The 23748-nt window shown below is 27.9% G+C and overlaps 3 protein-coding genes across 7 annotated transcripts; 2 read left to right on the top strand and 1 right to left on the bottom strand.

Moving 5' to 3' along the window:
* Positions 1-124: 124 nt before the first annotated feature.
* On the top strand, positions 125-1979 carry LOC124956794. The gene is made up of 3 exons (XM_047513052.1): positions 125-1006; positions 1354-1536; positions 1630-1979. Exons 1-3 carry the CDS (start codon positions 950-952, stop codon positions 1801-1803), a joined length of 414 nt encoding a protein of 137 aa, XP_047369008.1. The 5' UTR covers positions 125-949; the 3' UTR covers positions 1804-1979.
* A 729-nt stretch (positions 1980-2708) lies between these two features.
* Positions 2709-5612, top strand: LOC124956793 (deubiquitinase DESI2). 2 transcript variants are annotated; one of them, XM_047513050.1, is made up of 6 exons: positions 2709-3245; positions 3974-4117; positions 4218-4290; positions 4405-4498; positions 4588-4729; positions 4881-5612. In XM_047513050.1, the coding sequence occupies exons 2-6, from the start codon at positions 4028-4030 to the stop codon at positions 5055-5057; spliced, it is 576 nt and encodes a 191-aa protein (XP_047369006.1). In that variant the 5' UTR covers positions 2709-3245; positions 3974-4027; the 3' UTR covers positions 5058-5612. The 2 variants fall into 2 exon arrangements, with proteins under 2 accessions (XP_047369006.1, XP_047369005.1); XM_047513049.1 differs by having other exon boundaries at positions 2713-3245; positions 3974-4153.
* A 1942-nt stretch (positions 5613-7554) lies between these two features.
* LOC124956684 (serine/threonine-protein kinase Genghis Khan) lies at positions 7555-23527 on the bottom strand. Of its 4 annotated transcripts, XM_047512833.1 has the most exons (27): positions 22545-23527; positions 21797-21981; positions 21527-21706; positions 21081-21352; positions 20713-21012; positions 20468-20611; positions 20231-20353; positions 19893-20101; positions 19557-19771; positions 18449-19452; positions 18112-18347; positions 17850-17956; positions 15502-15699; positions 14387-14550; positions 13985-14240; positions 13618-13904; positions 13386-13529; positions 13164-13299; positions 12849-13090; positions 12599-12779; positions 12317-12505; positions 12040-12225; positions 11762-11943; positions 11570-11668; positions 11369-11492; positions 11139-11296; positions 7555-11064 (listed from the first exon to the last, which is right to left on the bottom strand). In XM_047512833.1, exons 2-27 carry the CDS (start codon positions 21924-21926, stop codon positions 10951-10953), a joined length of 5580 nt encoding a protein of 1859 aa, XP_047368789.1. In that variant the 5' UTR covers positions 21927-21981; positions 22545-23527; the 3' UTR covers positions 7555-10950. The 4 variants fall into 4 exon arrangements, with proteins under 4 accessions (XP_047368789.1, XP_047368788.1, XP_047368787.1 ...); XM_047512832.1 differs by lacking the exon at positions 15502-15699 and having other exon boundaries at positions 21812-21981; positions 22545-23524; XM_047512831.1 differs by lacking the exon at positions 15502-15699 and having other exon boundaries at positions 21797-21978; positions 22545-23524.
* Positions 23528-23748: the final 221 nt, after the last annotated feature.

Genomic DNA, 23748 nt, shown 5'->3' with positions numbered 1-23748 from the left:
GAAATTTAATATACGAATAATTTTGAGAATTCTTTTATTAATGTTTGCTAAAATAAAAGAAAAATAAAAAATGAGTGATTTCGTTGTTTACCAAAAGAGTTCGAACGATCGTTCGAATAAAAGAAAATAAAAAAAAAAAAAAAAAAAAAAAAAAAAAAAAAACGGATATCTTTCAAAATAAAAAAAAAAATTATAAATGGCAGAAATATTAAAGGATGAATTAGAACATATCTATGTATAAAAATGTAATTTTGGGAATTTTCACTTGGCCTTTATAAAATTCTAATGCTCAATCTTCAAGATCGATTTCTTTAATCCATTTCTTGTTTCTTAAACGCATAAGACGTTTCGATACGATCGATCGTAGATTCAATGTGGGCGTCGTCTTTTTTGTTTATTATCCTAAGCATGCTTGTCTGGTTTATATTGTGCTGGTGTAAATGCGCGAGCCGACTTGCTCTTGAAAACGCCTTTTGCCCACCCATTCTGCCCGTGATCGTTTTGCTTTTGCGCGTGTTAAATAATCGAAGAAAAACTGTTACTCAGCGTTTAGGATCGGCACCGATCGATCATTCTTATTCGTGGATCTATTAAAAATGTGTTGGTCATTTTTAAACAACGCTCAACCTGTCGACTTTAATTTCATCGTAACGAAATTTTCAATTCGCGGTTAGTGATCGATGATAAGTTAAACATTAAAAAATATGTAAATTTCCTCAAAAGAAATCAAACGAGTCGACGTTTTGATATTGCATTTTTCATTGCTTTCTCGTTCAATCAGTTAGTCGCAAGTGTACGTTACTTTCAACTCTTCTACGACAATCTAAGTTCATCATTGAAAAATATAAGTGACCCATGAATTAATAACAATAAAACTTGTCTCTAATTTATACTAAAGAAGTTTTTTACCAATCAAAGTTGGAAAAAGCTTTATGTATCCGGCAGGAGTATGTCAATCACACCGGAAGTTTCTTCGAGGGATACTCTTAATTCTATCACTAATTCGGTAAACTTATTATACATTTTCTATACTCATATATATATATATATATATATATATATATATATATATATATATATATATATATATATATACATGAGCTATGATTTTACAGATATATATATATATATGATTTGACAGATATATATATATATATATTGAGATCATTTTATGTTCAGATCATAATTGTTTTCTTTAATTATTTTTGTTGAATCATAAAGGAATAATTGTGTTCGTTAATGTTATTATTAATATAAATTACATTCGATTAATAATTTATATTAATGTTATATCGATATCGTAATTATTTAATCCTATTAATAATATCGAAAGGATGTATTTTAATTTATTAGGATGATCGAAGCCGTACAGGAAGATACGTAGCAGGTGGAGCGGCATTAGGAGTCACATTGCTTGCATTACACCATGCACTTTTACGTGGCACATCTTCCATAGCAGGAATATGCATACCTGCTATCATAATGGCATGCTATGTTATTTGGGTACTTTATTCCGCTCGTAGGGATAGACGCAAGGTGATAAGATCGTAATCGTTTAATAAAATATTTATTTCTCTTTTCATAATTTAGGTGGTATGCAATTTTTTTTATGATCGATTTCGTTTTAAGGCATTAAGGATTGCGACCGCCATGCAACTGACGGAAGTAATAAATGAACCTGCCAGATCCACCGAAGCCGTCCGTAAAAACGTCACAAACGACGTCGATGAACCTGATGGCAATTTTACGGAAAAGAATAGTCACGAAAATCCTATGTTTTTGAAAGAGGATTACGTTCCATAGATCAAGATTTTCTTTACACTTTCTTTTATTTTGACCGTCGCAGTTAAATGAATCCTATTTTCCACCTTCCCTCGTATTTATTACAACTCGTTAAAGTTATAAATCTTTAGATATGATGATATGATAATTATTATTTGTATATATGTACGATTAATATAAAAAGAAAAATAATCTCATTGACTAAATTGATAACATAAATACATTTATGTGATATTTATTCATCCATTCATACTCTATATTTTACGTGAAAAATTAAAAAATCTATTTCTACATAAATAACTTTTTTTTTTTTTTTTGAATTTATCTTTCTTTGAAATTATCTTTCTTTGTTGGAATCTTCATTACCGATATAACATTTTTGGGTTTTTATTACCGACCATATTGGTCGATAATCAAACAACCAGTCGATAACTAATCTATCAATCGATAATTAACCTATAAGTCGGTAACTAATCAAAAGACCATATGTATTTATTTTACACAAGGCCAACAACCCTAAGAAGAAAATTTTTAAGTATTGAAATTTTAAATTTAAATTATTTGAAATTTTTCGCGCGTAACAATCTTTATAATATTGGACACGAATTTCGTCATTTTTTCCATAAAATCATCTGTCCAAAGATATGGTCTGGATTAAATGTCTTCGTCTTGACAAAATGAATTCTCATTGATGGCGTAAATCATTATAAAAGCAAGTGTAATGAATGACCTTAAACCATAAATTAGTCATTATAGAAGTAACGAAAGGAACAAAACATTCGAACTATTACTCCATCTATCGTATATTTATATATATATATATACATATATATATATATATATGTGTAATATTCACAATAATGAGATGTTCAAAATTAATTTCTAGGTAGCGCTTCAATCACACCACAGATTTCGTCTTGCGGTGTTATTTTCCTTTAATATTGTTTTATATTCGAAGAAATGATTTGAAACAAGATGGCATTTACAATTTCTCTTATAGCCTCGATCGTCATTCCGGTGTTAAATATGACTTTGAAAGATCTTTAATATTAATTCATGTTGTTAAGAGTTTAAATTGACCGAACGGTGTTCATATAATTGAAGAATACTATAATGTGTGTAATGAATCAAATTTAAGTTATAATGAATCATCCCGATTATTCTTAGCGCGTTTAAAAACACATCATACCACATACTGCTTATTGTTTTGTGTAAAATTTTATCCTTGTCATTGTGCAATTTATGGCAATAAACAGTTTAGATTAATACGTTTTTTTTCCATAAATGAGAAGTATTAAAGCTAAAAAAAAAAGACTAAGGAATATACGTTTCTAATGAAATCGTATGATGTTGAGACGCGTTATTTAATGTCAACAACCTTTAGAAAATTCTTATAAAAATGCAAAATATTCTTACAATGGAACGTGAGATGTGAGAAGGTGTTTAAATCACTGCTTTCTCAGGTGAACTGATTTATTATTTCAATATATTTATTTCTAGTTAACACATACATCGTTATTAGTATATCTTAGCACAATATCAAATTTTATTTTTATTTTTGCAACAATGTTTACTATTTACTCTACTTAGAATAGTTTCTTCGAAATTAATTTATTTATATATTATTGTATATTTACATTAAACAGTATATATATATATATACTATTATGTATAATTCATATATGTATGTATGTATGTGTGTTTATATATATACACACTCTTAGAATTGTGATGTTAGATATATTAATGCTTACAGAGCTTTTTAAATTGGCAATGCATTTTTTATATAAATATTGTTAGGAAATAATCATTTAATTATTTGTTTGTTACTACTTTTTTTTTTTTTTTTTTTTTTTCTATAGAACATCTTTACTTGACATGCAATATAAAAATAATTGAATTACATAGGTTTATATCAATTGTAAAAACAACATTATTAATAGTTCTTATGGAGAAGTATTGAAAAGGAATTATTTTTCTTTCTATTAATTTTTTTTTTTTTTTTTCTTTTTTTAACATGCATGATGATATCTAATTGTATTTGATTGATATCAATAACTAACAAATTATTGATAGTATCATATTTAAAGATTAATGCAAAATAATCTGTATAAGCATTAGAACGATTTTTAGTATTATGGCTATTTGCTTAGGTTTGGCAATGTAACTAGAGTATATATTTGCTTATTAGGTGTACTGGAACGTAGATAGTCCTGCTGTTCACCGCTTCAAGTACAAGTATCCTATGATGTTTTCATCAGGTCTTGGCTGTAATCTTTCCTTCCCCAGTTGTCTGGGCTATCCACGTGATAGCGAAGAACTGATACCAAAAATGGCGCGTGAACCAATTATTCTGAATGTTTATGATATGGTAATAGAAATACAAAAAATGTTGACCTATACAAAACTTTTTTTAATAGCTATAATATTTTCAGTATTGGATAAATGAATATACTACTCCAATCGGACTTGGTGTATTTCATTCAGGTGTTGAAATATACGGGACAGGTATATAATTTTGATCAATGATTATTTCATTATTTTTAACTTAATTGTTACTTAATAATTAACACTTAATAATTAACTTAATAATTAACACTTTGACGATATAATATTTCATAGAATATGCTTATGGAGGACATCCAAAACCAAAGTCTGGCATTTTTGAAATAACACCTAGAGTTGCAGAAGAACTTGGTGAACAATTTAGATACAGGCATGTATTTTAATCGTTATTATAATAATAATATTATTTATTGAATTTCAATTAACTAATTAAGTATTTCATTTGCATTTGTCTTATAGACAGTCAGTACACATTGGATATACAGATTTTACAGAGGAAGATGTTACCAGGATTATAAATGAATTGGGAAAGGATTTTAGGGGAGATCGTTATCACTTGATGAATAAAAATTGTAATCATTTTAGTAGTCAATTTACATTGGTATGCATTTTATATTATTATAATAGTGTTATATAAATATTTACAATACATGGTAGATAAATAATCTGTTTTTCTTTTCTTTTTTTTTTTTTTTTTTTTTTAAATCTTATTGTTCAATTACAGAAATTTTATCTTATGTTTTATCCTTTAGATTCTGTGTGGCCAAGAAATTCCTGGATGGGTTAATCGTTTGGCATACTTCAGTTCATGTGTACCATTCTTACAGCGTTGTCTCCCTAAAGAATGGTTAACTCCTGATGCTCTTCAGCATTCTTTAAATCAAGTCAGCCATCACGAAAGTACACCACCTTCTGATACTTCCTTGTAACATTTGGCAAACATTACCAATGAGAACAGTTTAGAATATCCTAGGAGGTACACTTTATAGACTATTTACGAGAAAAATTTTATTACAACAGGCCCGTATATTGCCAGGAACTTTATATCCAGGCAATTCAAATGTCAGTTAGAGGTACAAATTTGACATTGTACTTCTTAATGCAGCTGATAAATATTAGTATTCAGAGAATTGCCTTCCCTGCAACATGTCGTCCAACAAATTTTTGACGACAAAATACAGGTCGCGTGTGTTCTTTGTTTAATAGTTATATAATAAATAGATAATTACCTACAAATCAAAGCCATACCTGAGACTGAGATGTTTATTGGTCGAAGAGGTCATATTTCACATATAATATAATTTATGTTTCATTAAATTTTTATAGCCATAAGTACATTCTTAATTTAAATACTATTTCGAACTATATATTTTTTAACGAGCACTTTTCAATTTATCAGAGACAAATTTTGTAAATTATTATAATCAAAGTATCTTTTGTGATATCATTATTTAAATGTTCAGTCTACTCCATTTTTATTACGAATAATGATTTAATATTTTTAATTATTATTATTACTATAACATATATATATATATATATATATATATATATATATATATATATATATGTATATATATATATATATTCTTTTCGAATCTTTGTATATCCAATATCCCTTTGTATAGTTACTCATAATAATCATTGAAAAATTCAATCACATCAAACAGATTTACAAGAAAAATTAGAGCATTTATGTAATATAATAAAAATGAATATAACATTTATGTATAATCATTTTTATATAATTCTTGAAAGACATTTAGCTTTTTCATTACTTTTAATGCACGTATAAGTAGCACGGTGTTTTATTAGAGTTAATCAAATTATTCTGCAAAATTTTTATGTATAAAGAAAGTGTTAAATTTTTTGTAAAAAGATAACAGAATTTTCCACGATTCGATGATAAGATTAAATGCAAGCACAAAAAAAAAATTGTGGTTTCAGAGGCTTTTGCCAGATTTGTAGCTGGATGAATTTAATAAAATACTGTCGAAAGGATTACTGTTACTAAAACTGTTGTTGACATCAAATTTATAATGTTATACGTTAAGAAAGAGAATTAACTTGTAGTAAATTAACAAACAAACAAACAAAAAGAAAAAAAAAAAGAAGAAGAAGAAGAAAAAAGAAAGGAAGAATAGGTAAATACATGAGAAAAAAAATTTCATTTCCATTTTGTGCATATTGCATTAAAAGTTAGACATGTCAAAATGCGTTATATACTAGTATTATGTTTCTTACTTACCGCCTAATATTTCTACTACAATATTAAATGTTCAAAAATATACTGACCATGTATTATATATATGTTCTCGAATTATGTAATACTTATATTAACTTTCAGAGAAATATGTCTAAAACGTATGTAATCTGATATAAGAATGAATTGTAATTTAAAAATTCTTCAAAGATATATCTCTGTAGTTTTGCATTAAGTCGTGAAAGTTTCATGAATTAATTGAGTTTCAAGGCATATTTATATTATATACGTATCTTATAAGTAAATTCTCCATTAAAATTATCTTCTTTAAATAGAATAAAAAGAGTTATAAATAGTGCATAACATAAGTTCATACATACATGCGTGCGTGCGTGCGTGCGTGCGTGCCGTGTGTGCGTACACACGACATCTTTATCTTGTGCACACAGTAAATTTAATAGATTATAGTTTAATGAATCATATGAAACTTGCCAACATGAAAATTGATTTCGTATGCGAATATATGTATGTATTTGCAGGAAAATATTATATTATTGAAAATCATTTTTTTTTTTGCTTGCAAATATTTCATATATATGATTATATGAAAAGTATTTATTATTATTAATCATCTGTATACTCCTGAAGTTGTAAGAAAGATTTCATAATACAAACATTAACATGGGAAAAAGTATATAAAAACTATAAGTAAATAGTAGGCTCGCCTAAATCTTTATATAAATAGTGAAAGAGTTGTAATTAAATATTTCATTGAAAAATTTTCTTTATATTTATTCTGTATTTTGTATATTTGTTATTCATTGTCAGCATTTTTCGCAGTAAATTAGTACGTTTTGTTAAATTAGTACGGTTTATGTAACATTACATTGTGTAAACGAAATTGTGTAATAGAAATGTCAATTATATTAAAAGCGTAACGTCCACTTCGCCTGTAAACGAGAAACATATGTCAAATGAAAAAATTCCTCGGTTGTGCTACCTTATTCACTTAATAATAATATAAAAAAGTAATGTTACAAGAACCTACACAAAAAGACTTGGTTCTATACTTTTACACATTTTTTAAAGCAGTTAGAAAATATACGGTGTAGTCTGTGATAGATATATGAAAGAACTATAATATACATATAAAAAGAACACCACACATAATTTACATAAGCTTATAACATATAAAAAAAAAAAAAAAAATAAAAAGAATGCAATTGATACAAGCTTTAAAATTTATTAATACAGTTGTACACGATAAAATCATATTACTTTTTCAGTAAATGTAATGAAAAACATTAGCAGATTTTTCCTCTTTGTCTACAGACAAATCTGAATGAGACAAAAAGGTAAGGTGTGTAAATAATATAAATACTACAAAATCTACAAACTGACCTTCATTAATGACGAAATCTTAATGTATAAAGTTTGGTCTCTTCTTTTAGCATAATAGCTTATTCTTCATAATTTACAACAAAATACATATTTTCAGTTATATAAGACGTAAATAATTATTAATTGTAATATTTTTAATAAATATTTTAAACAATGCACAAGCGTTATATAAATAAGTTTATAATATATAATATATATATGTAATAAAAAGGCGCGCTAAACTAGATGCACAAAAGTGTTGCATAATAAATTCAGGTCATTTGCAGTACATTGGCAAAATATTAACAGAATAGTTGTTTGTCTCTATAATTTGAGAAAAAAAAAGATTAAACTTATTACTTGTTTTGCTGAACAAAGAAAAATTATTTGTTGATAATATCGCTGGATGAACTTTATACGTGTAATTAATTATCTTATTTTAGTATGGAAAATAAATTTGCGCGCAATAAATTTTTCTTTGAAAAATATAAGTTGCGTCTAAAGTTGTAATATATTAAATAATAAATTTTATAAATGATTACGTCAGCATCAATGTTCTTTGTAATTTTTGTTATATAAATATGCAATAAGAAGAGACAAAGTTCCAATATTTACAAACGTATAAAATTAATTCTATACACAGAAGTAATTATTTCGTGCATGTGTCTCTATAATATGAAATTATTATAAAAACTTCAATAAATGAAAAATAATATTTAGCCACCTTTTGGATTTCAGAAATCTTATATGCAACATTGATAAAAAGATAAAATAAATCATAAAATTTCATTGGTAAGTACATTAATACACACATGATTTTTAATTTTTAATTATGCTTTGATCATATTTCTGAAATATTTCTAGAATATGTTCTTATTTTCAATTCATGTTATTATGGACAGTGTTTGCACTATTATATTTCTGATGACAAAAACCGTATGTCACTACTTCCTACCATTCCTTTCATTTTGTTCTATCTTTTTAATATTATCATGTTTAAACATATTATAATTGATATATTTATATATATATATATATATATTTTTTTTTTTCGTATATAATATATTTTCTTTTTCTACAATTATAAGAATGAGTTGAGAATGAGTTTGAATATGATCGAAAAAATATTCCTAATGAAATTGAAAATTTGCAAATAATATTAACGATCAAACATTAATTTCCCAAATGTTGATGTACGACGAAGATGTTATTTCATCAATATTTTATGAAAATCTATAAAACACTTCACAAATGTTCAAACGATAATTACAGCTTTGAAATAAATATCAAAGTTAAGTTTCAAAATTACGATTCAATATGATTATACTTATCACTCCGAAAATACAAATATTAAAAACTTGTGAAACTATAGGCGATATTACTAAACTGGCACTGTTGGTTCTTGATCTTTGGTCGTGTCACAAGTACCATATTTTTCAACTTCAACTTAGTGTTCACAAAAAAAAAAAAAAATTCATAGTTCGTTTAATTATCAATTTCAGTCGATTTTCTCTAAGAGAATACGAGATATTGTTTTGTTCTTCGATCGGTTGGCGAAAATCCTGAGACATACATTTTTGTCACTATGCTCGCATTTTGTTGATTAAAAAGTGTAATGAATGTATATACATCGAAAAATGTATGTTCTGTGTGTTTGAAACACTTAAAAAGTGCAACTGTATTCCTCATCTATCGCACAATTTCATTATGTTTCGTTTGATCTTATAACAGTCAAAAATTGATATTTATGGAAATTAATGATCGTGCAAGATCATTTATATGTTAAAATTAATATATAAATATAAGGCATTATAGTTATCGAAGAACACTTTCTAATAGGACAATTACAAGTTATCTGTCAAATAAACAAAATATAGCGATATTACAATAAATTTGTATTCTGATCTTAATCGTCGATCAAATGATAAATAATATTATGCATTACATAAAAATGCTTTGTGTTTTATTATGTAACTCATGTTACATAGCGTTATATATATATATATTCTGCAATTACTTTTTTTTTTCTATATAATAATTCTTGACTTCAAAAAATTGTAATAGTAATCGCAACGTTAAAAAAAAAAAAAAAAAAAAAAAAAAAAAAAAATAACTTCAGACAATTGTAAATAAAAGTCATTGACTCGTTGATATTTAATGTGTTTTTGTTTAAAAAAAAAAAAAAAAAAAAAAAAATAAAAAATAAAAAATTAAACAACACTTCTATTTGTGGCTCAAACAAAACATCGTTCTCTTTTTGAATAATTGTCATTACCATTAGTAATTTTTTCCAATTAATTGCACGATTATATTCTACTATTCACATATTTGAATAATGTGACGCACCTTACTGCTTTATGACAAGATAGAAAGTATTCAGTCATAAGGCATCAAAATGGATTCATACCCGTCAAATTTCTTTTGTTACTAATAATGATTAAGTATACAATTTACTTGAAACTATACTTGTATACCTAGGCTCTGAATTAGGTATGATAGATTAAGTAGATTGTTTTTTTTTTTTTTTTCGTTATTGCTACATAATTTGACTGAGATTTCGAATTTCGTTAATGTAAAAAAATCACACTCTCGCTTGACGGTAGTGAATAGAAAATTAAAAAAAAAAATAATAAAAAAAAAAAACCGAAGTATAATATATACTAAATATTTGAAACTAAAATTAAACGAAGACTTCGTATATCGGATTATATATTACGATACCTACTAACTCCAATAAAATTATGGCATCGCAAAGTCGACTTGACGATCCTCTCAAATGCATAAATTATGTACAATAATTTACTGTCATATAATAATAATGTGTTCTTTTTTTTTTCTTCTTCTTCTTCTTCTTTCATTAAGTATAACTTATTACACAATTTCTCGAATAACAGAAAGTTATTACAGTTCACTTAGAATATTAATTATCTTTCTATTTGGATCTGGAATAATGGTTGAGTTAGAACTCAAATCTATCGAATGTATCAATAAGTAAGTTTATAAAGCTTTTTTCCTTGTTCTAATATTCTTATTATAATAATTGAATAAAATTTATTGCACTAGTGTATTAAGAAAACTGCAATAACTTTCCAATGAAAAGATCAAATGCGAGTACTGCTTCTTATAAAAAGATATTGTGAATATCAATAACTTATCTCTTAGGTAGTGTATACATGAGGATATACACACCCCGAATCATCTTATAACAAGTAATTTTTTTTTTCAATGTTTAAATCTGTTTAAGAATCGTACGATGATGACCCATGATCATGAGCAGGACTCGGAGGTGTTGATGGATTCGAACTATTGTTAGAAGCAATTGAATGTCTAGGACTTCCACCAGACGGATGATCCTAGAAAAAAAATAAATTATAAAAATGTATTTAATTCTTGGACGTTTATAAATGAAAATAAAATAAGTACGTACTTTATCATGTAAAGATGCAATACTGCCCAAAGAGAGCGGAGTGTGCGAACGTAAATGTATAGATTCTGTATCAACTTGATCGACCGGTGTACGTGGTAGAGAAGGTGGAGTAGCAGTAGGACGTGGTGGAGCGGGACCTCTACGCGATGATGTTGAACCTATAAAAAAATAACAGATCAAAAAATTATGTCAATAATTAATTTGAAAATTTTACAAAATTTTGTTTATACCGTTATGGGGTGAATAACCAGAATTTCGTGTCATGTGAGAACTTAATCGTCGTGTATCAGAAGGTGGATGCCTAGGTGGCAATGGAGCCGGTTTACTTGGTGTTTGTAAAGTAGAGCCGTATAACTGTAAAAATAAAATAAAACATGTAAATGTATGATATTGGATATGCTTTATCTTTTTTTCCATTATATTATTCTTACTCGTTGTTGACTGCCATGTATATGAGCGCTACTATGATGGGCAGAATGTTGTTGATCAGCTGTTTCAAGTGTCGTTGGTAGATCTAATAAACGCTGAATCTATATATAAAACAGATGTAGTATATTAAATGTATATTAATGAGAATGGATTATTGCAAAGCAAATGGAAAGATCGTTAACTTGATTACTTACCTGTATACCATTACCTGGTCCCATATGACTAATATGATTAAAATTTGTAGGAGCAGATATCATCTTCGAACGTCTATCGGTAGGACGAACAGCTCTATTTCCTTCTCTCAATGAAAATCTTCTTCTAGGTCTTGTCATCTGCCTACCATTTGCATCTAATGGCGTCAAATTTAATAATTCTCCTGTTAAACGAAAACAATTACTTAGAAAATCAGAAATATCATTACAATAATATTAGATTATTATTATTATTATTATTGATATAATTAGAGATTTACGTTGATGTAAATTGCTGAGATAAATAACGTGTGGCATATCATTGATAATGCAAGATGTTAAAGAACCGGAGATATTTAAGGGCTGTGCCCTTTTCACATTGAGCGTTTGTAACCAATCTCCTGTTGTACAATCAAATACATCAATGTGAGTTTCGCTATACACTAATAAATATCCCTCGCAATAACCTGAAGTATATTATATTATATTATATAACATTATATTATATAGGTTTATTAAAGATTTTGTAAACATGAATGAAAACGAAAATGCACTCACTGACTGCTGTAGGAACAGCTGGATACATTATTTCTCGATCTCTACTTTTTCTACCCTGACTGTCAACATATACTGCTAGTGTATGGAAGACCAACAAAAATTCTCCACGTGTTAATTCGATACAGCGTAATGCATCTACAGCACTATATGTTAGAAAACCTAAAAGTGTATTCTCCGGATGGACCAATGCTAAAAAATATAAATTATAAAATATTAATTGAGTATTAAAAAGTATAAATAATGAATATAAATATTTTTTTTTTTTTTTTTCTATGATCTCACATATAGGGTGATGGTCTCCTAAGATGCTGTAGATAGTAAAGCCAGAAGGATATCCAACGCAAAGACGTCCTTCAGAAAGAACTTGTAAAGTTTGTGCGTGACATGGTAACATTAATTCACGAATACGTTTATGTCTTGCTTTTGTACGTGTTATCTCATAAATGATAACTTGAGAAGAATTCTAAAATTTAAGATATATTAGATAGATATTAAATTATGTAGAAATTATTGTGTACATCAAAAAATTTACCTGCTTTTTCATAGCAACACACAAACAGTACGTGAGTGGATTACGACGTACTACGCCCGTCGTTAGTGTTATACATCCTTTCGTTTCAGCTACTTTAATCCATTCAACCTCATCTCCATCTAATGCACGTACTGGCACCAACCTGACGTGACGTTGTTTTCCACTAAGCACTACAATAAGCTGTTCTTCGGTTACATATTCAAGGAGATATATTTTTTTACCCTCACCAACCCTTGCTATTTCTGTAAACATTATTCGGTATATTATAAAAATATGTACGTTTATAATTAATATATTCATTCATATTTAACTTACCACTACGATCTAAATCTAAACAGAAGAGGCCTTCCTCTGTGCCAATGACTAGACGATCTGGATCAATGATGGCTCCTGACATTACATTCTTAATAAGAGACAATGTATTATCTAATAATTCTTTCGCTCTAAAAATCTATGAAACAAAAAAAGAATAAACACTTGATAAGAATATTGATTATCATATACTTTTTTTAAGAAAAAAGTTACTTTCTATTATACCGTCGTATTGGGAAGATTGTTCCTTTTTAAGATTCTATGAAGCTCACTTAATGCTACTACCCATTTCGTTTTTTCACTTTCAGTATCTGCAAGCATCAGCGTATGGTTTTTTAATCCAGGTGGTTCTAATAATGATGTTGTAATCTAAACAAAAAGACATTTTTTTTTCTTTTTCTTTTTTTTTTAATTGAACATGCAATTGTAATAAGAATAAATATTGATAAAAGCTTACTCTGAATATACATGGAATATCTTTTTTTGTGGCATGTATAACATCTGAATCACGAACAGAACTAACGCTAAATTCTTCATCTCGCATATCCAGAACTTGCGATACATATACAGACGGCAAAGCATTGCGATCGGGTGAAATATCATACAGAAATAACTTAAAATCGCAGACTACCACAAATTGTCTCACCCAACCTTTTTTTACTCCTCCCATTTTTGGCACTTTAACATATCCTTCGTATGCAGTACCAATCCCTCTAGTAGGATCGATACCCAGTGGACGCTTTGCTACAATAGATTAAATTAATATAAATATCAGATATTATTATAATCAATTTATATAATATTCATTAATTGATAATAAATACTTTGATCATGAGGAACGGGACACATAGGTGGAACTTTATCACAACAAGGCATATGACAAGCAAAGCCACAGACTTCGCATACAACTCCCTGTCTCGTTAAACCAACCATCAATGAAGTACAATGATTACACTTAGTGGGAGCTGAGAATGTTCTCACCAGAAATTGGTGAGATTTAGGCTTTGGTTGTAAATTAACTTGACCATGAGAAGTCGATGATTTATTCAAAAGTTCATGTGACAATGGTGATGTAGGATCCTGGAGGAAAAAAAAAAAAAAAAAAAAAGAAAACATTTACATGTAATATCTTTCTATATACATATATATATACATATATAAATATAGATATATATATATATAAATATAAAATAAAAATATAGATTTGAATACACATAGATACTTACAATGCTAAATTCAGATAAATTACTTTTACTACTAGTAATACTTGGGGCACGGTTGTCTTCTATGTCACCTTCTACACTGTCTGCACTGCCATGACGAGTACTACTTGCTGTTTCTTTCAAAAAGTGTTCCAAGTAAGACATTTGTGATGTAGGACGTTCTAAAACTGAAACAATTTTAAATTACATATTTTATGTTAATTTGCCTGTATTATAAATTAAATAATTCTCATTGTATATAATAGGAAAGTAATTTATCATTTTTTTTTATATAAAACTAATTATTCTCAAATGACATTAAAAAAAATATATATATATTTATATAATTACTTTGATCATTATCTAAAATTGTTACAAGTATATAAAAAAAATTTCTATTCAATATAATAAACATAATAAAGATTATGGACTATTCAAATTATAAAAAGTATAAGAAATTATATTGTAACTCATAAAGTTATTAAGTTACTTAATTTTTCATAACATCTTCCAGTGATACTTTCAATTAAACCATTCCATCACACAAGTTCTGTTAAAACAATGATTATTATGTTTATGTGACACGTTTATAGGATTACATATAATAATATGCATCAGTGAAGGTAAGGATAATAATATAGTATATCAACCAAAACCACCCGAGCAAACAGTCTAAAAAACACACAAAAAACATACCTGTTAATGTTTATTTTAGAAAATCAAACGATTGACTAGTACTAAGAATATTCAAGCCTAATAAAATCCAACCCCCACCTAAGAACAGTGGAAGATCACTATTGCCATTCATTATTTTTTGAAAATAATGACATCACACATAAAAACACATTATTCAGCTAATACATAATTTGTTAAAAAGCACAGAGCTATGCTTTGTTACTATATAAACATTATCAAAATAGATGAATGATAAACAACATATAAGAATTAATAACAAAACTTATATGTAACTTCAAAGAAGATAGTTTCTTTAAGCGCATTAAAAATTGTCTTCCCTTGTCCTTATAAAAAGCTAAATAATTACTTTAAGACACCTTCAAAAAACACAGCACTGTGCTATAAAATCAGCAACTCAATATGTCAATCAATCAAAATCGCGCGTCTGCTGCCACATAATTTACCGGGCGGCGGAACGATGGTAACGGCATTCTGACTGATGTACGTGTTGACGGGAACGAATCTAGTTAATAAGCGACATGTTGTGATGCGGGGAGCACGCATTACTGGTAGGGGTGATGACGGCTGGTGCACGATGATGCGTTGGGGTTTGGTGCTAACGATGTTTGACGATTTGCTTGACGTATTGCTGGATAGCACAGCTGTCACAAATACAGTTTGAAGATGAGCAACAAGAGGCCCCACACGCAGCTCGTTACGCCAATAAACAGGGGCACTTTGTAGTCTAGAAATCAGAATTGCATACCGTACCGAAGAACTAAATTACTATGCTGGACACATATATATTATCCCAGTAATAATGATCTTTAAAATTGATACTTCACATATTGATATCGAATATATATGTAAATGAACTGTACCCAATTCTTTTCGCAACATCTTTTCGAAACTTTTAACAAACATTTTATTTTATCATTCTTCCAACTAGCTTATCAATGAAACCTGATTATTATACTTAGATGTATCACACATAAGATAATTTTTTTACATGATATTCTTATACAAATAAAATTATGTATATAATGTATAGAATATCATGTGTAGTATTCTAATGATATAGCATATTGGAACAAAGTGCGTAAGTGCCTTCTGTTTCCAAAATTAAAGAAGTACTTGTATATTAAATAAATAAATAAATAAATAAATAAATAAATAAATAAATAAATAAATAAATAAACATATATACATATAATTCTGTTATAGAACATATCTATTCTATAGTAAAACGATCTTATGAAACGATATAAACAATAAAACACTATTGACGTCATTTTTTTAGATTTAAATACTATATACACATATAATAATAAACATACAATGTTAATCTATCTTTTGTATTCTACAAACGTATATAATTACTTATAGATAATCAATTAATTACATTTTAATATAATATATACATATGTAAAATAAATACAAGATTATTTCTCTTTAACATTATAGGATTTATACATATATAGTATATACCTATTTACATTATAAACTCTGTGTAACTATATTAGCTCTTCTTTCTAGTAACAATTATAATATTGATAATGATACTGATAATAATAATAATTGTTAATACTTGTAAATTGTAATCCCCATAAAATTTTTTATGTCATATATTGTTTCAAATATTATTAGTAAAAATATGATTTGTAAATTTTATTATATAAGATATAATGTTAGTAATTAATATAGACTATTTAAAAAAAAAAAAAGTTTTTATATTGTGTTCTATATTAAATATTATTAAAATCTAAATTCGGAAATTGATATATTAATAATTTCTAATCTATATTTAATGTTTATCGAGATTCAGTTTAAAAGTATTTTTTTTATCAAACATTGATCAAAAATGAACAATAAACAAGTACATATATTTAAATGTGGATCGTGCGCTTTATTGGGAAACAATATATTATTAAATACAATTTTGAATTTTCTTTAAAATGTTATAAAAAGCATCATATACTACTTTTAAATAAATGCTATATTATAAAACTATACCAATTTATAATCACTTAATATTTTTGCAATATATTGGAAAATTTTTAATTGTCTAGAAAGCTTTCTATCAAGAATGTAATTTATAAAGCACAAGTTTGACTAATACATTTTTGACCACTTATCATTTTATGTATTATCACACATTACCTACGATTGTTTGTATTAACAAACAATATATATATATAAATAATATATTCTATAATTTATTGTAATGCAGCATATGTGTGTCGCGTGTAAAAACTATATGACTGTTATTACTCATATAAGATCATGTGCTTTCTTTTCTGTATTTTTTAAATAGTTCTTAGAATATTATATATAAATGCGTCCTCAACTAAAATTCATCATCTTTAGTTTTTTATTTTTATTTTTTTGAATTTTTTTTTCATTTTTTTTAACTTTTTTTTTTTTTTTTTTTTTTTTTTTATGTCAGAGAATCATTTAATAAAAATGTAATGATCAAAGTAAGAAGGATTTAGTCACCCTCTTAAAGCTCTTTTAAGCTGTCCAAATCTTATTCATTTTTAAATCTGGGATAATTATAACATAATAAATCTTTCAAAAATAAATAATTTCTTTGGGGGGCTATTTGTTGCATTAGAAATACAAAACAAAATATCATCATCAAGTTAATGTCTAAATGAATTATAGACAGGACAGAAACATTTATAAAATACATATGTGACATGTATGACAGCAGCTTGTATAACAACTGCAGATATAATATCTCCATAATAATTTAAATAAGAAACTTTCGTATAACTTTTATTGGTAGCATTATGAATGGAAGTGTACTTACAGCCATCGCCAGTATCAAGCCGCGTTTGTAATTCTTTAATCTGCATTTCTTTCCGCTTCATTTCGTGGGACATCGAATCAAATCTTTGTCTAAAGTCTTTTAACTCTCTATAGATAAAATTAATAATATTTATGAATTAAACGAATTATTTGTATTCCAATGTAAATTTTAGAATTGCACTTATAACAATATAAATTATATAAATTATATAATATGAAAAATTATATAAATTATATAAATTATATAATATGAAAAAACTTACTTTTGCACAGCAATTAATTCTGATCGAGTTTTTGTTAATTCTTCAGAAATCGCTTGTTTTGCTTGAATTTCACTCTGCAAAGAGCTTTGTAAATTTAATAGTTCCATTTTATCGAGTTTCTGCGATCTACGATTACGCCAATTCTTATCCGCCATGGTAGAACCACCTCCTACTCCCGTTACACCACCAGAATGTTTTAAAAATTCCAATTCCTCCGTCATCTTTGTCGCCAAAGCCTAAAATTTATGAATATATGTGATATATATATATATATATATATATATATATATATATATACATATATTTTTTTATAGATTATTACATATAAAATATGAACCTGTAAATATCCTCTAGCATCTTTCTCATCTGAAACCCATTGAATAATCTCGGTAATTTGAGCTTCCCATTGCGCAATAGCTTCCTTTTTGTTTCGTAATTCTTCATATTCCTCCTCTAATTGCCTTCTTTCACCTTGTATTCTATTAACGCTATCGGTAACAGTGCTAAGCTCAAGCAAAATCTTTTTATTTTCTTCGACTAGCATAATTTTCTCTCTCTCGTGTCTTCTATTCAATTCATTTATCGTCTCCTCGCTATCGGTAATATTTTCTAATCTTGCCGCATCTAATTTCTCCTTGGTAAGTTGAACCTCTCGTTCTAACAATTCTCTTCTTGTCTCTCCTTCGTGCAATTGTTCTTGAAGACTTCTTATTTCGAGATTAAATCTACTTTGTTGCTGATTCAAATTTTCATTATATTGAACTTCAAGTTTCTCTACCTCTGCCTTGAGTCTGTTAATTTCTTGAGTAGCTAAAGCCTGATTAGCACTTGCATCATTTCCCATAGAACGTTGTCTGATCTTTTCTGTTTCTTCTTGCATTTGTCTACAATATTCCTCGCTACGCTCTCGAAGTTTTCTTTCTTTCCTAGTTTCTGCCATTGCTTCCTCCACTCTGTTTTCCAATTCTCTACGTAATTTTTCAGCTTTCCTGATGTCGTGTCTTAAACTGTCAATTTTTTGCATCACAACTTCCAATTCTTCTTCTTTGTCCCTGACTTGCCTAGATAACTTTTGTTTATGTTGTCTTAATTCAGATAATTTATCTGTTACTTCCGTATATTCTGCCATCGCAAGTTTACGTTGCGTTAAAGCATCCTTTAATTCTTTATCTTGAAGCTTTAATTTCTCTTGTGCATCTAACTTATCTTTAATAGCTTCTTCTTTTTCAGAACGAAGAGAACGCACCAATTTTTCCAATTCACGGAGTTTAGTTAAATCGCCATTATCTAAATTACGCAGCTCTCGAGGTATCTCCATAGATTTTAACTGTGACTCTAATTCTATGAAATCGATGATAATAATAAAAAAATGCTTTCACCTTTCTTCATCATACACATTCATATAGTTCTAAAATTAAAAAAAAAAAAAGAATTTTGTTTCTTACCACAATTCCGTTTTGTAAGAGTATTTATTTCATCTTGAAGTTTTCTCGTTGCATTGTTAGAATCAGGTGAAATACCAGGTGAGGAATGATTTGCGGCAATTTGATTTTTTAGATCCTCGATTGTTTGTGTTAATTGTAAATTTTCTTCCTCAAGCATCTGAACGTGTTTATCCTTTTGATTCAATGCAGATAGACAACCTAAATCTGAGATACAACTGTAATATAAAAAAAGAAAAAAAAAAAAAAAAAAAAAAAAAAAAAAAAAAAAAATATGAATGGTGTACAATAATTGAAAGATATACAGAATTGAAAAACAAATCAAATTTATTTTTTTACCTTCCTTGGGTAAAACTGAATCCTACAAATGGGAGGTGAAGTGCAGAAAGCGCAGAATTTGCTGCTGGAGGAACAGCATCGGAACTACGAACGTCCGTATCGTCAACATCAAAGTTCGATGTGTCAGTTGGTGAAGAAACTTCAGGAATGTAGGGTGCAGTACTGTCCCTAAGAGTGTCCCAATTTACACCATCAAACCATGGATGTTTCTATAAAATAAACATAATTATGCATTTATATTATAAATAGATACGATCTATCGTTCAACTATAAAGTAAACAAATTAAAATCCATGATAAATACATATACAGACACATACACATATGGATATGTTGTACCTTAAAATCATCAATTCCATTTTGACCTAATCTAAATTCAGAACTACAAATTAATTTGCGCATCAGATCCTTGGCTTCTTCAGAAACATCATATATATCGTCTGTAGGGAAGTCAAAACAATTCTGTAATAATAAAAGATATATATATATATATAAGAAAATGAATTCAATTAGTTTTACTTGATATAGAGAAAATATGATATAGTAAAAATATGATAATTATATATATTTATTTACCTTATGGTTCATTATCTTTCCATAGGTTTCGACTAGAGATTCAGCATAAAAAGGTGTTTCTCCATAAAGCATTTCGTACATACATACTCCCAATGACCACCAATCACATTCAGGCCCATATTGTCCCTGGCCATCTTCCATTGCCTAAACGTGTATAAAGAATTAAATAAAGAATGTATTATTTTATTAAATAATATAATTGTCAAGACAAACATAACACAATTGACAAAATATATAAAACATACCCTTAATATCTCTGGTGAAATATAATCTGGTGTACCTACAGCAACATTACTTTGCACAGTGCCATCCTCAAATAAACGCAAACAGGAACCAAAATCAGCTAATCTGATATGGCCATTTGCATCCAATAGAACGTTATCAGGTTTAATGTCACGGTGTACATAACGTAAGTCATGTATAGACCCAATAGCTAGCACCATCTCTGCTATGTAAAAACGAGCCATATCTTCGGGAAGACGGTCTTCAAATTTACTTAGCAGTGTTAAGAGGTCTCCGCCACAATAATAATCCATGACCAAATACTAAATAAAAAATATTTGTGAAGAAATATTAATTGTTATAAAAATCATATTGATAAGATAATAATTACCAAATTATTGTCATCTTGAAAGGCATAATGAAGATTTGTGATCCATCTGCGATCACCATAAACTAGTACATCTCTTTCTTCTCGAAAACATGCAGTTTCAGCACGCTTTAACATTTCCCACTTATTCAAAATTTTCATTGCAAACACTTTATCGGAACCACGCATTCTTACAACGCATACTTCTCCAAATGCTCCTCTACCAATGACCTTAACTATCTCAAAATCTTCACGTGCCAACTGCAGACTCTTTATACAAGTAGCTACTGGTTTTACTGTATAAAAAAGAAGAAGAAGAAAAAAAAAAAAAAAAAAGAGAAAAGAAAAAGGAAAGAAAAAAAAAAGGAAAAGACAAAGAAAAAGAAAATAATTAATTATCCTTTAAATACACAATATAATAAATGTACTATAACAAAATTTATTAATTAAAAATAATGTTTGATATATACCAAATTCAATGAAGTCTGAGACAGTCTTTTCACGTCTTAAAGAAGAATTGCAACATTCATCATATAGAACAAGCAATATATCAATAAGTGTTTCTATAGAAAAAGTATGTCCCACTTGTCCCCCTTGTACAGGACCACTAATAAAAAGAGCCTCTAGTTGACGTAGCCTACCCCCTACGCCTGTAAAAATGTTCAAAACATTAAATATATTGGATTACAGTAAATATACATACATTAGATAATATATTCAATTATCATCAGTAAATATACCATTGATAGCAAGACCTTTAGGCATAATATCGGGTGGAGGATGGCTATAATGATGTTGCGAAGATTCTGACATGTCTCTTTCCTGATGCAATCCCCGTTCACCACAATCTTTGGATAGTACTTCTGTCATTGTTATTATTACTTATTAAGCCTTTGTACTGCCACATTACGCACTGACGCAACTGCTAAAATATTTTGACATTTTATTTGTATCATTCAAAATGTTTTCCCTTTTTAAATATCCAAGATAACAATGGACACCATATATATAATTATAAAATTAATAGATTAAAATTTGACGATTTTTTAAATTGTTATGATACTGTTGTCATATCAATTACATAATTGTAACATTGTAATATTTCATATATTTAAGTGTAATATAATTGACAATCGATAAATTTCATTAATATCATAAAACTGTCAAGATTTATATATATATATATTTTTTTTTTCGAACTACATACTAACATATATATATATATATATATATATATATATATATATATATATATATATATATATACACATACACACAAAAGCAAAGCACACATTAAATAAGTAAATATTAAAAGATAAATAAACAGATTTATTGTCGTCTTATTGAACGCATATTAAAATGTTAGATAAATATATATTATACATTTTATATTAGCATTTGTATGACATCATATTGTAGATAAGATCAGATAATAGAATTAGCAATGAATAATAATTTTACTATTAAGTATGAAAATGCGTATGTTACCTGAAGTAAATAATCTTCCATAGGCATGTCTAAATAAGACCACTTTCACTAGTTAAAAATGAATTTTGTTTTCACTATCGTGCCGCAAACATTTGTATAACTATTTTGTAAACGTCAAATATGAAAAACTTCTCGTTATATTGTTCTTGGTTGGTTACGACGTCAGAAATCAATTCCCCGTGAACGTTACGATGCGTAATGCGTATCCGTACTAACGTATCGACGCTTTACTACTTGCAAAACAATAGAGTTTTATTTAATTCCTCATCGGCCATCGTATCGAAGTAACTCATGTCGAAAATTACGTAACCCACTATAAAGATAGCCAAAAATATTTGGCTAAAACATGCAACAGAACAAATACGCGTAAATAAAAAGTGCAGGTGTAAAAATAGTGCAACGGGGTAGGGCACCGCATACGCGCTCAATGAATTCAATAAAATCACCAAGACAATTTCTCCTCGGGAGAATGTAAACTGTAAAATATAACTCCTTCAATTGTTTGACGATCGTACATTAATAAAATTTATTAACACGATTTTAATCCTAATAACCATTGTCCCAATTTTCTCAGTATATAACCTCGTCGAACACTCCCGTTTCGTTAATATTTCTTACGAAAAATTCCTATCGCATGTGAGCAGACTATTTTAAGTGAAAGGCTTATATTCCTTTACCGATCCGAAATGAATCCTCGATCGGATTCAAGCATACCTGCCGTACCGACACGTTTTTACTTCTTTGAAATTAGTTCAATTGTTTATTATCTGCACCATTTGATTATCACTAAACATCTTGTATGCCCATCATCTCCAAACCCCCAACAATTTGCTTGACCCCCTGGCAGGCCTATGTAAAAAAATATATAGCATCCCTACGTCATTGAAAGTCCCCATGATCATATACTTATATAGGTGGACTACACCGTGATCCATTTTATTCTCAATACTCTTTAATCGTTCTATGTTGAAAATATGGAAATGTAATAAATCTAATGCATGATCGTTTGATTATCATTGACTATTCGAATAAAAAAAAAACCAGTCCCCTTTTATTATGACTTTACATGATGATTACTTTCAAAGTATGTATGAGTCGATATATGTAAATATATATACTGACACATATCACACATCCATACTTTGGTAGTATTCACATTTCGATATCGCGTTTATGTATATACATATGTACATGCGTGCGTACG

This window comes from Vespa velutina, chromosome 23, assembly GCF_912470025.1.
Source record: "Vespa velutina chromosome 23, iVesVel2.1, whole genome shotgun sequence".
Classification (NCBI taxonomy): domain Eukaryota; kingdom Metazoa; phylum Arthropoda; class Insecta; order Hymenoptera; family Vespidae; genus Vespa; species Vespa velutina.
Note: the sequence above shows the minus strand (reverse complement) of the source record. Positions and strands in the feature narration are given on the sequence as shown.